The sequence below is a fragment of the Cornus florida genome, unplaced genomic scaffold (genome assembly GCF_030987335.1).
Source record: "Cornus florida cultivar Cherokee Brave unplaced genomic scaffold, ASM3098733v1 CherokeeBrave_3.0.0_Hap2_Chr04, whole genome shotgun sequence".
Lineage (NCBI taxonomy): Eukaryota > Viridiplantae > Streptophyta > Magnoliopsida > Cornales > Cornaceae > Cornus > Cornus florida.
In genome coordinates, this window is record NW_026775574.1 from 25,518,967 (window position 1) to 25,536,956 (window position 17,990).

Below are 17,990 nucleotides of genomic sequence, written 5' to 3' on the forward strand. Positions count from 1 at the left end.
AAGTATGGTTGAACGGGAGAGTTGCAAAGCCAAAGACGTTCAACAATTGGTTCTTAGTAAAGTGAAAGGGTGTGAATCTCAGTCATAGTTCATTGTACTTTTCTTCAACAATGGTGGATCATTCCGCTGGAGGCTGTGAAAGTCTCCGTGATTGTCATCCCGGTAGGTAGAATTTCTTTCAACAATGGTTTCCATACTAAAAAACCGGGTGTCATCTCTCAAACTCAACTCTATTTTCTTTACCTTATTGTTTATAATTTTGTGAGTGTGGATGTTTAATTGATAATCATTGTGGGTAATTAATCAATCACAAAAATTGGGCAAGTTAACCTATCCACGCCCCTACTGTTTACGACTCGGTCAACAAAGCAACTTCCACACCGCGCTACTCACACTTGAGAAACTACAGTTTAGCTAGCATCATCAAATGGCTCTCAAGCTGTTAAAAGTTTGCACAAAGTTATGTTATTTGCATTTCATCAAGTTTCTTATCGCATGCTTTTACCCCTGCAATGCATTATTTGGTTTACTCTTACACCTGCAAGTCTTAAAAAAGTGGTCAAGAAAATATTGAAATGTAAATACACAATTGCTTATTCTTACATCCAAAATGTTTTTTTTTTTTTTAATTAACCGTTGCAAACTATTTGTTATTTAATTCTATTTTAAAGAGAATGTGAATGCAGTCAAGTCCATAGAAAAATTACTGATATTTCTTTCATCATTTTCATACTTTTTTTTTTTTTTTTTCCTTCAAACATATCTGAATCACAGCAAACTATAAAGCTAGTAGTAGAATAGGAATCAATGAGGAAAGAAAGGGAAGGAAAAAATGTCTAAAGTCTGTCCAAACACCACATCTTTTATTTTGCATAATGTAGTTTCTTCTTTGATTTCTTTAGAAAATTTCATACACCCATATTATTGTGTTCCAAAAGACAGCTTTTATCCGTGGGTGAGTCAGAATCGGGAACTTCACTCTGTTCCAATATATTCATTTCTTGAGCTTTCCCCCACATCACAGAATAGAAACCAAGAGCTATTATGGCTGCTCCAATTATGCTGCATTCAAGTCAAAAAAATTTGTCAATTCATGGATCCTTACAAGAATGTAACATTTTTTCTTCACTTTTTATGCTTCAATATATATATATATATATATATATATATATATAGTGCAATGATACATCCTAGAGAATGGGAATTATGTGTGTGGGGACGTTCTCCCCACCACATGAAACATAAAAGAAAAAAATTATGATATACATCTTGGAATTTGGAAAATGTACCATTTTTCATAAAAATAAAAATAAAAATAAAAATTGCATTGTAGAGAATCTCACCTCCCAAAATGGAGACAATCCCCAAGAAAAATAACTTCCAGTACAAATGCAATGATCATCCCAAGTGGCTTAAACATTGTAACAAAGACAGGTCCTTTCTTGTGCAAAACCCATGTAATAACAACTCCCTTAATTGCAAGCACCAAAATTCCCTAGAAATTGAGCATGATGCCAAACTGTAAGTCATACCATTTCTGCAAGACATGCTCATTAGAGACACAACTACAAATCCCGGAATCAAAATAGGACCGAAAAGCGCGGGTTTTTTCTATACTTACGTAGTATCCAATTGTTACCAATTGCATATCAAGTCCTAGCTTCCAAACATTTAAGTCCCTTTCTGCAATCAGAGCAACTATGACTGATTGGATTGTCACAAAGAAGCAGGCATTCAGTGATATCATCAGGCCTGCAGGGTAGTCCATAACAATCCAGGTCTGGAAGAGTTTGAAAATCAGATTATTGTTTTGTTTTGGACAAGTCTTGACTAGCTACAAGGAGACTGTTAAATAGAAATGCACAATTTTTTCGACAGTGTCTAGCTACCTGGACAATGCACGACGATGCAACCATGACACTGGCAATTGCAAGGAGAAAACCTCCAATGATCCAATTTGATTGCGGCAACGGGGAAATCAGAGGAAGTACTTCAGATGGTGATTCATGAGAGAGCAGGATCTCTGGGCCTTTGTAGAAAGTAACAATGAATGCCCCTACAACTGATATTATGGCCCCAATGGACTTGGCCAGGCTGCTCTTCAATTTGAACTCTAGCTTTTCCATTCTAAGACCACACATTAGATTCAACTCAGAATATATTATATTTGGATTTTTTATTTTTATTTTATTATTATTATTTTTTTAACATTCCTTTAAATGTAAACTTCTAAAAATAAGGATTTTAGGGACGACATGTTTATATACCGGAATCAATTAGTAATTTGGAATCAAGATCCTCTTGTGTGTCATTTTCGTCCTTTGTCTGTCTTGTGCCTAGTGCAACAATCTTTCTTCGTAAGCACAACAATTTTATATCGATAATGCAACAATTATGTAAATGGGATTTAGGGGAAAAAAAATAATAATAATAACAACATAAATGGGTTAAATTCCTGGGTTATAACATTGAAACATGAGGTAATATGCTACATGAATATTGTATCTTTGAGATGTGTTGCATTGTGATGTAGTTGTGTTGGACCGATGCTCAAGTTAATTATTTTGAAATTTATTTATAGAAACCGTTTATGCTAAAATCCAAAATTCTTAGTCCCCACATATTTTCAATTCCAAGACAATTCAATTCTATGCAATGAAACAAAATTAGGAAATTTACAAAATTCTTGGGGATGGCTGATGGCATGGTCCTCTTGGTCCCCACATAGTTCCCCTGCGCTAGACTACAACCTTGGTAAATTCTTCATATCTAAAGATGAGTCTAATTTGATCCATTAAAAACTAAGATGAGTAATAATCTAAAGGTTGATGATAGAAAATTAATAATAATAATAATAATAATAAATTCATGGATATATATAAAAACACATGAAGACTAACAATGTTACAAGTAGGTGACAAATTTGAAGGTGGAGAAAATGAGTATTGAAAAAAAGCACCACATACCTTGTGACACTGGCAAATATAAAGGTAAAGCCTGGGACGAGAGCAACCATTGCTGAGGCCAGAGTTGGAGAACTATACTCAATCCCCATACATATGCAAATCTGCGCAGAATAACTGAGACCCACCCTCGGTAGTAAACAATTGCAACGAATATAAAAAGTGTGTTTAAATACTTACCTCAATAAAAATAATAATAATAATAAAATTAAAAATACTTTTTAGATTTTTTTATTTTATTTTATTTTTTTAATTTCCTTTTAAAGCCAAAGGGTTTTATCCTTCGATAAAGTGGATGAGACCACATTAGAGAAATGGATTAAAATATAAAACATTCTAGCAATTAAGATATAATTGAGTGGGGAGTAAAAGTACCTGAGGAAGGCAAGAATAAAGATTCTAGAGACAATAGAGAACGTGAGTTGAGGACATGGTCTTATTCTGTTGATGAACATATAAAAACATCAATTTAGATTAATGTCTCTCACACACACACACACATATATATATATAAAGAGAGAGAAGGGGGTTATATCTAGAAATTAAAGAAATGAAATGAGACCTGTGAAAAACGAAAGTTGAAGGAAGAAGGAAGAGAAAGGCGATGGCATTGGAATACACAACAAAAACGAAGTTATTCATTCCTCTTCTCATGGCTGCTTTGCTTAAAGTGGTCATGCCCATCTCCAAGCACTCCAGTGACACCATTACTGCAATGATCCCTGAAGCCCACATCACAGCCTTGTCTATCTCTCTCTCTCCCTCTATCTCCCCCCTTTCTGTGCGTACGTGCGTGTGCCTCTCTGCGTGTTTCGTAACTGGTTGTGTTTGTTGTGGTACTGTTTACTATTTGATACGTAGTAATTCTTAAACTTGGACAAGTGCAAACGATTTATGCATGACGTACTGAACTTAGGGAAGGACACGAGTGCCTAAGTTGCAGCATGGAACAAAATGGAGCCCACACGTTGCAGCATCGGCAGAAAATATGGGACCCGATAACTACCCTCAATGACTCGCTTTGTTAAATATTTATCTTAATCATTAATTGCAATATTGACTAGCTTTTATACTACCTCTCTCTCTCTCTCTCCTCTCCTGTTTAACGAACCGTGACTTATAATTTTTTGTGAGTCTGGGTTCTCTAAATAAGACATCTATTTTAAGTTAGAGGGAATAATTTTTTTAAAAGGATAAATTCACTATTTTAATATTTATTTTAATTATTAATTGTAATATTAATTGATTTTTATTATAAATCGATAAGTTTACCATTTTTCTTCTGTTGAATCATGAATGTTATAAAAAAAAAATTGTTCCCCTCGGGGGATGGTATTCATCCTCCCATAATCCCAGCTGATGTTCTAATACAATTTAAGAACTGACGTAAAAATAATTTTTTTTAAAATTGGGCATTACACATCTCTTTATGTGTTAAACTAATTTTTTATTTTTATTTTTTAATCATGGAGTCTTTGTTTGGATATATATGAGAGAAATGAAAGGAAATGATAACATTAGTTATGAAAAGAAAACAGAAAAGAAAAAAATATAACAATAATTTCTATTCTTGTTTAGGTAATATAAAGTAAAGAAAATAGAGGATAACAATTAAATTATTATCATAACTTTTTTGCAGAGAAAATAGAGGATAACAATCAAATTATTATCATAACTTTTTTGTAAAATGTTATAAGATATGAGTCAAATCTTAAAATATGGTAATTTTTATTAAAATACCACTTAACCCATTATCCTTTCTCTCTTTTATCATTTTTAAAGGGATATCATATGAGGGATTTGGAGAGATAGTTATTCCTCAAAATCCTTCCATAGTCTCTCTTTTCTGTCCGGCCACTAAAATCATCCAAACACACTTTTTCTTATCCATTCTCTTCTTTACTTTTTATATCCCTCAAAATCACCCCATCCAAACCGAGCATTAAAGGAAGAAGAATGGGTAATTATTAGAATTTGAGAAAAACAGATCCAATTGCTTCATAATTCTACTTGGAATAAGGCAGACATCACAAATTAAAATCAGGGACGGATCTACTGTGCGCTTAGTGAGGGCATCCGATGTAAAAATAAAAAATTTCAAAATTGGGCATTACATATCTCCTTATGTGTTAAACCAATTTTTATTTTGTATCACGGTGTCTTTGTTTGGATACACATGAGAGAAATGAAAGGAAATAATAGCATTAGTTATGAGAGAAGAGAAGAGAAAATAAAAGAAAGGATAGCAATAATTTATATTCTTGTTTAGAAAATATAGAGGAGAGAAAATAGAGGATAACAATCAAATTATTATCATAACTTTTTTGGAAAATGTTATAAGATAGAAGTCAAATCTTAAAATATGGTAGTTTTAGGATTATGAAAATATTACTTAACCTATTATCCTTTCCCCCCGTTATCATTTTTGGAGTGATATCATTTCAAGGATTTGGAGGGATATTCCATATCCTTCCATAGTCTCTCTTTTCTCTCCAATAAAGCCATCCAAACACACTTTTTCTTATCCATTATTATCTTCACTCTTTATATCCCTCCAAATCACCCCATCCAAACTGAGCATTGGGCGACCAGTCGCCCTAATTGGGCGACTGGTCTCAGGGAAGGCAACGTTCTGCCCATTTTTACTTTTTTGCTCAAGATTTAGGCTATTTGGCTTGGTGACCAGTCGCCAAGCCCAAGCTACAGATGAGCGACCAGTTACCCATTCCAAGTGGCCTGGATCAACTTCTTCTTCTAATATTGGTTTTCTGACTTGATGAACTTGTTTTCCCTTTGGCTCGGAATTGAGTATGGATTTGGTCAAAGTACTTAAAGTCTTTATCAGGAACTCTCTTGGATAGATGCATCGCTTGAAGTCCTAAAATTCCTGATTTAACTCAATTTTGAGGATAAATACCTAAAAAAAACAAAAACATATAAATGGCATAAAATAACAAATAAATAAAACTATCTAACTAACATACATAAATAAAAGGGGCTTGAATATGCAATATTCAACGCTTATCATAGATCACATACCTCCATTCATGAAATCAGTTTTGTTAATGACTATAAAACAAAGTGAGAAATCCTCAAGATGTTCATGCCTGTACAAGTCTTTATGCGTGCACTTGATGGAGGCAACACAGACTCTGCTACTTGTTAGCCATGAGACATTTTCAAGGAAAACGTATGGATAAATTTGGAGAGAGCAATCCATCATGTAAACCATTTCCTTTATTCTAATTCAAAATGGTGGTTATAAAACCATTCAACTTCCTTTATTTTGATTCAAAATGGTAGTAATAAATCACTTGTAACTTCCCAAATCACATTTTTTTCTTAACTTCCCAAAAATATAAGGGATATGTTAGAATGCCAGACTATATAGGATGTTAGAATGTTAATTCAGTGTGGCAATAACACTTGATAATTCTGAACTCACTCTTTAAAAACAAAGAACTTTATCCACCTGTTTGAACTCCCTTTTGCATTGTTGTTACAGAAACAAAGAGCGGTGAATTATCACAATAGATTCTCAATGACCTGGAGATAGAATCCAAAAATTTAAGGCATGTAATAAAATTCCACAACTATGAGGCATATCCCATAGCCTCATGACATGCTACGTGTTCTGCCTCCATAGTAGAAGAAGTGACTGAATTTTGTTTTATGCTTTTTCACAAAATTACTCCTCCTGTAAAAAAGAATATATATATCCCGATGTTGACCTTCTAAAGTCAATACATCCTCCAAAATAAGAATTATAATATCCAATTGTAATGACCCAAATCCAGTGGATCCAAGTCATTAACGGGTGGTGATCCGATTGTAGGTTCTTACCTAAACTTGAGGACAAACTAAGGGTAAAATGGTCATTTTTACCTTGGGTGGAGTGTGATTTGACTCTAAATAAGTCAAATTGGGTCAATTCTAGTTACATTAACCAATTAAACCCATTCTACGAGGTCTCAGTAGCTATAGATGTGGTTTCCCACAAATAAGCCTTTTCAACTTAGGAGATTCCTAGAACAATCTATACTAAAATATGATACCCCGTGATTTCGGAGACACGATTTAATTAATTCCATACTCAAATACCAAGGGATATCAAAACAATTAAAGTATTTAAACAAGTACAAATTACAAAATGAAATAAAAAGAATAAATAATACGCTCAAGAAAAACTAATAAATAATAATTTCATTAATTAATAATCTTCCAAAGGTTACAACTCAAGAATTCCGTAACTCAAGGACCCCTTAACCAAAATCCACTATCCAGAAATCCATAAATAAAAACTAAAGTCAAATGGCACAATAATATCCTACTTTGAAATAAACAATAGTACATGATAGATAAGCCTCTAAGCTACGGATCCTCAACCTCGAGACTTGAACCGCTAAGAACCTGAAAGATAAAAATAATGGTGGGTTAAAACTCACGAGCAAGCTCCCTTTACTAAGCCTCTAAAGACTGATAAATAGATCATTTCTAACCAAAACCAATCCTAATAAAATTTTATCCTAACTTACAATACACAACATCAAACATAGTGAATAAATAAATTCCTCAAATCCCAAAACATAAATAACAATACATATATATATATATATATATATATATATATATATATATTATGGTCATAACTTCCTCTATGGTTAGAGTTATTAAATGGGATTGGTATCATTGGAAATCTTACTTTAAGGAGGTCAATTGGGGCTCAACAATGACCCTATTTAGGTTAGAAAATAATGAGATATGATCGATTGAAATTTGGGTAGCAAAGTAAGAGGGTGAATAATGGGGAGCTTGAGATTTCCCTTAAGATCTTGAGCTTTCCCAGTATCATGAAAACAATTATCGGTATCTTGGATTGAGCTCAATCTTTGGCCTTGGCAGCTCGAGCATAAGCCTGAAAATGGCACTTTTTAGTGCAGAAGTCCATAAATTGCTTCCCTAAACCAAATAGGGTCTTTAAGAGGATCTAAAACCTGTCCCAACTCACATTCATGAATAATAAAATACCAACATACATTCATATACATGAAATTATCAAAATAAATACATTGACCTACATAGAACTCCTCCAAAATCATCCATTTACATTAATTATGCCATTAGAAATTAATGTGGCTAAAAACATGCCCAAATATATAGTTGTCCAAAAGATTGTGGTTACATGAATAAGACCACTAAGTCCATAAATACAATGATTATATGCAAAATATGGTCATCTATACTAACTAGTGACAATGCAAGAGAGTCAAAAAGGGCATCAATCTACATCTATTCCTGTAGAGGCACATCGTCTACTACTTCGTTCCCTCGACCTGAAAATATTAAAATATAGGGGTGAGTATGACGACTCAGTAGAAAAATCCTTATATAACATCTCCTCAAGTTGAGTAAGTAAACACAGAGCAACTTATAAGAAATGTAGTGAGGAGAAGGGTCATGCTCAGGGATAATATAACACAATTCATTTCTCTCACAAGATACGATCATTTTCGTAAGAATAAAATGCATGAAATGTTATGGGATATTCGCATACCACATGCACAATACCGAGTTTTGAAAATCCTTTTCACCAAACTTCGAAATTCAATTTTTATCCTCACATATCAACATACACCCTTGCCACGATATGAAAAATGCAATGAGGATGATCACCATTATACTCAAAGTACTCACCTTTCCCATCAATTTATAATTCTACAGGACCACAAGCATATTATAGCATACATTAGACATAAAAAGGCTTATGGAAGCATATTATCAAATACATAGCATGTTATTCAAATTATATCTTAATTTCAATACAAGATAGCAACAATTTAATCAAGTTGCACAAATAAATTCTTCAAATAACATGTAAGGCAACAAGGTACTCATAATTCAAGCACATAGATAGCATGGAATTTCATTACTAACAATAATTAGACAAGAGATTAGCACATAAGAGTCCATACAACACATAATATACATAAATTACTCTCCTAAACATGCAAGAACAAGTAAAGACAAGAAATTACTTACAAATCCCTAGGAAATTGCTAGTTAAGCAAACCCCACCTCCTTTGTGAGCCAAACCCTTGCGTAACTCTACCACAAAGTGCTCCAAATGCTCTAATTTTTACATCAACTTGTAGCCCTTGTCCCCCTCTCCAACTTTGTCAACTAAAGCTCCTCCAAAATCCCAAAAACCCCAAAATGCTCTAATCCTCGTGATTCTTGGATCAAATGAAATCTTTATCCAACCTCTTCCTTTTCTCTAACTAACTCAAGAGCCAAAACTTCTAAGAAGTAGATTAAACCATGGATTATATGTAATGGTTTGGTGTAAAATGAAAGAAAGAGAAGAACTAGAGAGAGAAGGAAAGTGAGTGAGATTATGAGAATGAGGCAAGAATTCTAATTTGTGGTCTCCTTTTGTTCCCTTTGGTCAATAATGGGGGTACACCACATGCATCATTGTTACTGTTATAGCCTTCATGCTAGCTTTAACCACATAAGTGCCACAACAAATATATTTCCATAAATAATCATATACCAAAAAATTCGAGACACGATACAGACTACTTCCAAAAGATATGATCTTTTGTATGTCAACATGTAAACCTTTGTCCCTTCTAGATATTGCATCATTTGCCAGCACACCAATGATACCAAATGAAAGAAATATCAAGCCCAAAAGTGGGTTGCATACCTCCAGCCATGAAATAAGTTTTGTTAATGTCCACAAAACAAAGTGAGAAATCTTCGTGATGTATATATTTTTAGTCATTAATTATAAATACAATCTTTATAGACTTATAATGAGACTCTCCTATCTTTAAAGCAGTTATGAAACCGCTAGAGTCTGAATCACCTTTACCATTAAAAGGCCAAGGTTGTACCAACTTTATGAATTCACGATAAGATTCTCCTATCTTTAAAGTAGTCATTAAACCACTCGTGTCTGAATCACTGTATTCATCGCAATCCGTTGGGTGTAACGTTCCATTACCATTTCATTGAAAATAAATTCCAGCCAAAGAAACCAAAACGATAAAGTACCACTAAAAAGTATTACAGACCAAATAAATAGAACCATACCCACAAAAAACATATTACAAACCAAACAAAATGGCAACAGAGACATGAAAAAAAATTACATACTAGAGAAACAAAAAGGCAACATAGCCACCAAACAAATATTACCGCCATAAAAGCATAATGATACATACCTGGATCATCGGATCACTTTGGTATCTGCCTAACATTCTAACTGAAAATGCAATGTCTGGTCTAGAACATACTTTCAAATACATTAGACATCATACTACAGATGCATAAGGAATGACTTTCATCTCTCCCATTTCTAAATCATTTCTTGGATAATAATTTAAACTGAATTTGTCACATTGACAATAGGAGAAAATCTTGAAGAACAACCCAACATTCGAAATCTCTTTAAAACTTTATGATATAAGCCTTTTGGGATAATCCAATCAATTCGTGGGATCTATCCCTGTGACGGCCCTGGTTTTTTGGCCAGTGCTTCAGTGATGAGCCGAAAGGATGATCTGATAACGGATCCGAAATGCGGAAGCAAAAATAGAAAATAAGACTCTAAGAAGTTAAAGTGACCTCCCATGAGGTCATGGAACTCAATGAGAACTGATGTGGAAGCAAAAGATAAAAAATATAACAAATAAGCCCCCAGGGGTAAAATAGTCATTTTAAAAAGTATGGATTCCAGTACCACCAAGCACACCACTGGAAAGACAATGAAAAACTAATCAAGATGGACTCAAGAATCGCCTGATTCGGAGTCCGGACGGAGGAGAAACGGCATGATGAAGAAAAACGAGCAATTAAGGCTAAATGGGTAAACTGGTAATTATCCAGGAAGATCCGGGTGCAACCGAGTACACTGTTGGAAAGACAGTGAAAAATTAGTCAAGTTCAAAAAAAAGTTCACTCGATTTGGAGTCCGGACGAGGGAGAAACGAGTGTTTGAAGTTGTAACGTCGCGGCGGCCCGACGAAGGCTGTGGCATGCCCCATGCGCACCCGGTGCCCATGCCGGTGCCCCATTCGGCGTCCAATGGCATGCACCATGACATGCTAGGAAGGAAAACAACTTAGCCAAAACTAAGAGCAAAAACGAGGTCCGAAACGACCTTTTCTGGAAAAACACGAAGAAGAAACCCCCCCTAAAATCGAGTTTTCTACCCAACATAGTGGACGGAATTGAAAAAAACTCATTGTGAAATTCCCAAAATGCCACTAGATCAGAACTGGACAAGAGGGTAAAAAGCTGATACAAGATCTGTCTACATCTGAGATCAAAAACGGGCAAGAAGATGAATTTTTCTGGAAAAATACAAAGAATAAAACCCCCTCAAAATTGAGTTTTCTACGTGACTCGTGAGAAAATTAAAAAAAAATGCAATGTTGAATGTCCGAAATGCCCCTCCATGAAATCTAGTCATGGAGGTCCAAAAAGCTACTAAATAAAAAAAAAAAAAACAGAAAGCTGAACTTTGTGATGGATTTCTGATACCAAGATGATGTTTTCTGGAAAAACACGAAGAAGAAACCCCACCTAAAATCACGTTTTCTAAGCGACCATGATGAAAGAAGAAAATAAAACTGATGTGAAAAGTCTATAATGCCCCTAGAACAGATTATGCAACTAAATTGAAAAATGATTCCATAGGAGGCTCAAATCACAAAGGAAAGGGTTTTTCCCTGAAACAATCATGCACACAAATGTAAGTGGTGATTTTGAGTGCACGGAAATGGTTTGCGGCTCCCGAAAATGGGCGAATCAAAATCCGACCCCCCAGCGGCCAAAAAGGTGAAAATGAACTTGAAATGGAAAAAATGAAAACCAAAATTGACAAATGATTTCAAATTACCGTTTGGCCCTTGGCCACACTTCAAACATGATTTATGAGATCCTATGAAAGAATGAAAATGGAATTCCCACACCCGATGCAACCATGGTGAGACAATGACTTGGCATTTTTCAATGTTTTCATAGTATTTCATGAAGTTAAAACATACATAGAATTCAATATACATGTCAATGGCCTCCGGCCTCTATCTCATACATATCAAATACATTATAAAGAGTGTACTTAGGTACACATTACATACATGGAATCAAAAGATACAAGCTTTGTCAAAAACAAACAAAAGCAAACATGATATGCTAACATGTGCATATTCAATGTCATCAAAAATACTTCAAGACTTCTAGCATGTCTAAAAGTGTTGTGTATCCCACAACAAAGCTTCTTTACCTGCAAAACACCCAGTAACTTTGGGGTGAATAAACAAGATCGACTCGATTTCTTTAGAGATTTTTAGGACTAACATAATATAGTTCAAAAGGGATCATGCTACCTAACGTCTATGTCAAAGATTAGACTCAGGGATCATCCTAAGCTACCATGGAGTATAAGAAACAAGAATCAAGATATATATACATATATAAAACAAGTTAAAGTTGGGATAATCCAAGAACATGACAAGAAGGTTAGTTGAACATAGATTAACATGAATTGCATTATCAATACAATTAACATGATTGGAGCATTCCAATTAACACGAAAGGGTTAATACATGAAATCAAGAACATGGCATAATATCTATGTTATTAGACAAAGTTGGAACCATTCACATAACATGAAAAGAGTTACACATGACATCAAGGATAATGCATAATATCTACGTAATTAAACAAAGATGGGATATTCCATAAAACACGAAAAGGAAGATACATGGAGTCAGGAGCAAGGCATAATATCTATGCATTTAAACATTGATATAATCTACCACATAACACGAAAAGAGTCTTAAATCTTCAAGGAATACAACACTTAAAATTTAAGGAGTTAAATCACGAATGAAGCATAAAATCTATGCAATGAGACAAGATTGGTGCATTTCACATACACGACAAATTTAAATCTTCAAGGAATAGCAACTTGAAATTTAAAGAGTGAAATCAACAAATGTGGAAACTTGGATATCGCCCGGATTAAAACCGTACTCTTGAGATCACTTTAGGGCTACTAACCCATGGGTACCTTTCCCCTAGTGCGCACTATAGTGTAGGAGGACAATCCCCCGTACTAGAACCAAGTCCTAGCCATGACAATTCTTGATTGATATCCCAAGTCCCAAAATCAATAAGTTGTGCAAGTCAAGATTGTATCAAAATATAAGAAATGCATTAACCACATATCATGCACAACCAAGATTTTGGAACACACAAGTCATGCCCTAAGTTCTCAACTACGATGGCATGTGAAATGTCAAGAAATCAATGTGTGCATTTATATAGACCACAACCAAGATAAATAACACATGGAATCCATCGAAGCAAATATACCATAAGTATAAGATACATGATTCAATTGTATACTAAACAACACATATGTGAATAAACCATTCCGAAACAATTGAGCATGTTCATTAAGCACATTAATGAAACCAAGATACAAGAAGTCTAAATACATGATATCAAGGCATGATTAACTCGAGAGAGATATAAAAGGAAATTTAATCTACTTAAAGGATTAAATTATCAAGGTTACATGGCAAGTCCAAATATTCTACGAACAAGTTATGTCAAGGATCATATCAAGGCCAAGTTAAATGTCAAGTTTCAAGTTCATTTCATACACGACACAACCATATGAGTTAAGTTCCATACAAGAGAAATGAATGAATATAAGTTTCAAAACTTATCCGATTATGCTCAATGTAGTACACGTGAAGGAACTTATCAAAGATATCATGAATACAAAGTTAGAAACTTAATCAAGTGCATAGAACCATTAAATGGATTTTAATTATTTCATTTAATTAAAATCTCTAGATTTTGAAAGTCCTCCAAATGACCTCAATTTAACATATGTTATACAACATGTCATAACTTGATTTAAGAACACAATACTAGTACTTTTCATGCAAGTTACGGCCTTGAGTATTAAACTTTAATATAATAAAAATAATAAATGAAAGGTTTCAAAACCTAATCAAATATTCTAGATTTAATATATGTGAAACTATATGCCATGCACATCAAAAATTTCAAGTCGGAATTCCAATGGACTGAATAGTACACTCGGAGCAATTTAATTAATCTAATTAATTAAATATTACTAGATTCCAAAATTTCTCCGATTACTCTCAAATTAATCTATGTTGAAGAGCATGCTAAGGCCTATTATAATGTGCTATCACATGTTGATTTAAAGCTAGATAAGGCCACATGAATTAATATTTTATTCAAGGTAAATATTAAATAAAATCTTCATTACTTGTCCAAATAATCTAGATTTAATATATGTCAATCTACATATCAAGGGGTAATATCCTACCATGCCTCATGATTAAAAAAGCTATGGACAACTGGGAAAATTAATCCTTCACAAGAAAAATAAATAATAAAATCTCTAGATTTTACATCCAAGCATGTAATCAAGTTGTATAAGCATCACAAGCATGTAATATAGCAAGAATTTAAATTATAACACCCCCTACCTCAATTTGAGATGAAAACCTCAAATCCCCACTGAAAAAAAGTGTTCCTAATCCGCCGAAACCGAAGAGTTTTGTTGGGGACAACACGATCTACATGAATCCAAAAGAAGCCCCTTGAAAATCACAACTTGACCTCAAACCCAAACTCAAGAAATGGTCAGAAATGAATTCTAATAAGGGGGAATGGTAGAGCACGTCGAGGGGAACAACAAATGTAAAGGCCGAGGGATTTCTACCAAGGGAATCAAGTGGAGGAGAAGGAGAAAGAGTGGCAGCCTAGGAGCTCCCATGGCTGCCGGCCAAGAGGTGGAGAAGATGAGTGAAAATCTGATTTTTCACTTTAGGGCATCCTATTTATAGTAAGTCTCAAAAAGTGCCCCGAAAGGGTCCCACCAGGTCCGGAAAGTGGATTTTGAACAAACGGGCTCAAACGGAAAAACTTCGAGAACAAAAAAGATTCAAAATAAGAAAATATGAACAACGGAAGAAATGGTGTCAAAAACTGAGTCCCGAGCAGAGAGATATGCCTTGAACAAGTTCGGCGGCAACCGGGTCCAGAAACTCTAAAACAGGAGAAAAATGACCAAAAGGAAATTCTATGAATTTACGAGTCAGCGAAAAGTGAAAATGAATCCCGTACGAGGATCCAGGCTCCAGACGAGATATTTTGCAATAACTTTCATTAATTGCACAACGACCCCTACAAAAAAGGTTAACTGCGGAACTGCCCCAGAATGAAAATATCTTCCAAAAGATATTTTCTTAGATACCCCTGAAATAAAATATCTTCAAAAGATATTTATGAAAAATACCCCAAGAAATGAAAAAGATTCTGAAGAATTGTGCATCTATGCCCCTATGGACACCGGGAACAACCAGAGTACTTTCTTGCAAAAGTAAAGATACGTATTTTGAGGAAACCACTGAAAATGAAGGTACATGAAGTCAAAAACTAACTCCGAGCATGAAAAGTGAGGTTTTGCCAAACAAGTGACAAACGGAGATACGACAGAATAGGGAAAAGGACGAAATAACGCATAGTGTCCGAAAAGAAAAAATGCAAAAATGACTTGGTCCTCAAAGGAAGTTGTCAATCTATGGAAAAGAGTCCCAGAAATCATTTCCAAGCACTTGAGATGACACTAAACGACAAGAAACAGAGTTCAGAAAGGAAAATTAAACGAAAAAAATTCATTCGTAAAATTTCAGAAAAAAGGAAAGGGAGGTAAATGACTGGGTCGTTATAATCCCTATAAATTTATATGCCAATGACATAAGATGCTTCACCAGTATCTTTCATATCAAAATTTCTAAATAGAATTCTTAAGTCACTACTGGCAAGAAAAATAACATCCACATATAGAATCAAGAAAATAAACTTGCTCCCACTAACCTTAAGGTATATACATTAATTAATGATGTTCACTTTAAACCCAAAAAAAGAGATAACATCATAAAATTTGTAATACCCTATGACGTAAGGCTTGTTTAAACCCATATATAGACTTCTTGAGTTTGCAAATCAAGTGGTTTTCTTTATCTGAATAAAAACCTTTAAGTTGTTTCATATATACTTCCTCATTCAAGTCCCCATTAATAAATGTTGTTTTCACATCCATTTGATGTAGCTCTAAATCAAAATGAGCTACCAATGCCATGATAATACAAAGAGAATCCTTAGTAGATACAAAAGATTAGGTATCATGGTAATCAATACCTTCCCTTTGAGTAAACCCTTTGGATACAAGTCTAGCCTTATATCATTCAACATTGCCTTTTGGGTCTTTTTTGGACTTATAAACCCATTTACAGCCAACTACATTATCCCCTTCTGACAATTGAACTAAGTCACAAACTTGATTTTTAGCTAGAGTCTAGGGTCCTCTAATATGGCATCATACAATAACCTTGAATTTTCTTTAGTCGTGGCTTGTGAAAATGTAATTAGGTCTTTATCAATTCCAATATCATGGTCAATTTCTTATAAATATACAACATAATCAAAAGGAATTGCATATTTTCGAGGACCTTCTCAACTATACATGTTTATTTACAACAAGTTCATTGACAATAGGATCCTTGTAGGTAGTAACTTCTTAAATTACCGATTATTTCATAATGACATCTTGAAAAATGTCTTAAAGCACAGGTAAATATTCTTTAATCATAGGTCTATCAACCAAATCCCGTGTTTCCTCAAAAATTAAATTTCAACGATGTTCACTCCAACTAATATCAACATTCTCATGAAACCTAGCATTTATTGCTTCAATAACAATGGGTTTATGTGAAGGATAATGAAACTTGAACCCCTTTGGACTTTTCTACATAGCCAATAAAAAATAAAAAATAAAAACCCACTTATTATCTTTAAGTTCATCTTTTTCTCTATAGGGTTGTACACTCTGACCTCAAATGGATGACCCATATGTATAAGTGTCTTAAACTTGGTTTCCAACCATTCCATAACTTAAAGGGTGTTTTTGGAATAGATTTAGTTGGAACCTGTTTAGGATATACACAATGGTATTTAATACTCACTCTATAGAGATAAAGGGAGGTAAGAATTACTAATCATACTTATTACCATGTCCATTAACGTGCAATTCCTTCTTTTTGCTACACTATTTTGTTATGGTGCACCTGGCATCAAGTATTGCACAATAATTTCATTCTCTATAAGGAATTTTATAAATTGACCTGGTCTTTGTCCTTTTATAATATATCTACCATAATATTTTCCTTCTCTAACCAATCGAACTATCTTAATTTATTTTTCCTTTTATTTATCTACCTTCACTTTATATGATTTAAAAGTGTGACGGCTCAGGATTTTCAAGCTAATACATCCTGTGATGACCCAAAGTTTGACCGGATAACGGATCCCGAATGCGGAAGCGAAAACATAAACTAAGTCTCTAGAGATGTACGTCATCCCTAAGACACCAATGTGACCTCCCATGAGTCACAGAAACCAAAAGGCAAACAAATGCAGAAGTGATGTTTAAAAAAAAATGAACAAGTTTAGCCTTGGGGGAAATGTGACGGCCCAAGTTTTTCAACCCAGTGTGTTAGTGATGAATCGAAAATTAATCGGATAACGGATCCGAAATGCGGAAGCAAAAGGTAAACCAATGTCTTAAGAGGTAAGAATCACTCCTAAGACACAAATGTGACCCTCCATGAGTTCATAAGGCTAACAAAAACAAAAACAAAGATCAAAAAGGACAAAATTCATCATCCAAGGGGCAAAAAGGTCAATTCACAATTCAAAGGAGAAAATTGACTCTAAACAAGTCAAACAAGGTGAATACAACCGAATTTAATCATTTTGAAACATTCCAAAAGGTTCCATGAGCATTGGCTAAGAATCCCACATAATGCCCTATCCCGGTTGAAGTGAAAACTGACACTACTTCACTAAAATATGAATAAATCACACTGTGTTTGTAATTTGAGAATGGGATTGGCACAATTGGAA

General features: G+C 34.2%; 1 protein-coding gene across 1 annotated transcript; it reads right to left on the bottom strand.

Annotated features, from left to right (window-relative positions):
• Positions 1-509: 509 nt before the first annotated feature.
• LOC132304853 (WAT1-related protein At3g28050-like) lies at positions 510-3,698 on the bottom strand. Its single transcript, XM_059802562.1, has 7 exons — positions 3,526-3,698; positions 3,339-3,404; positions 2,967-3,080; positions 1,890-2,127; positions 1,622-1,780; positions 1,344-1,495; positions 510-1,062 (listed from the first exon to the last, which is right to left on the bottom strand). Exons 1-7 carry the CDS (start codon positions 3,696-3,698, stop codon positions 909-911), a joined length of 1,056 nt encoding a protein of 351 aa, XP_059658545.1. The 3' UTR covers positions 510-908.
• Positions 3,699-17,990: the final 14,292 nt, after the last annotated feature.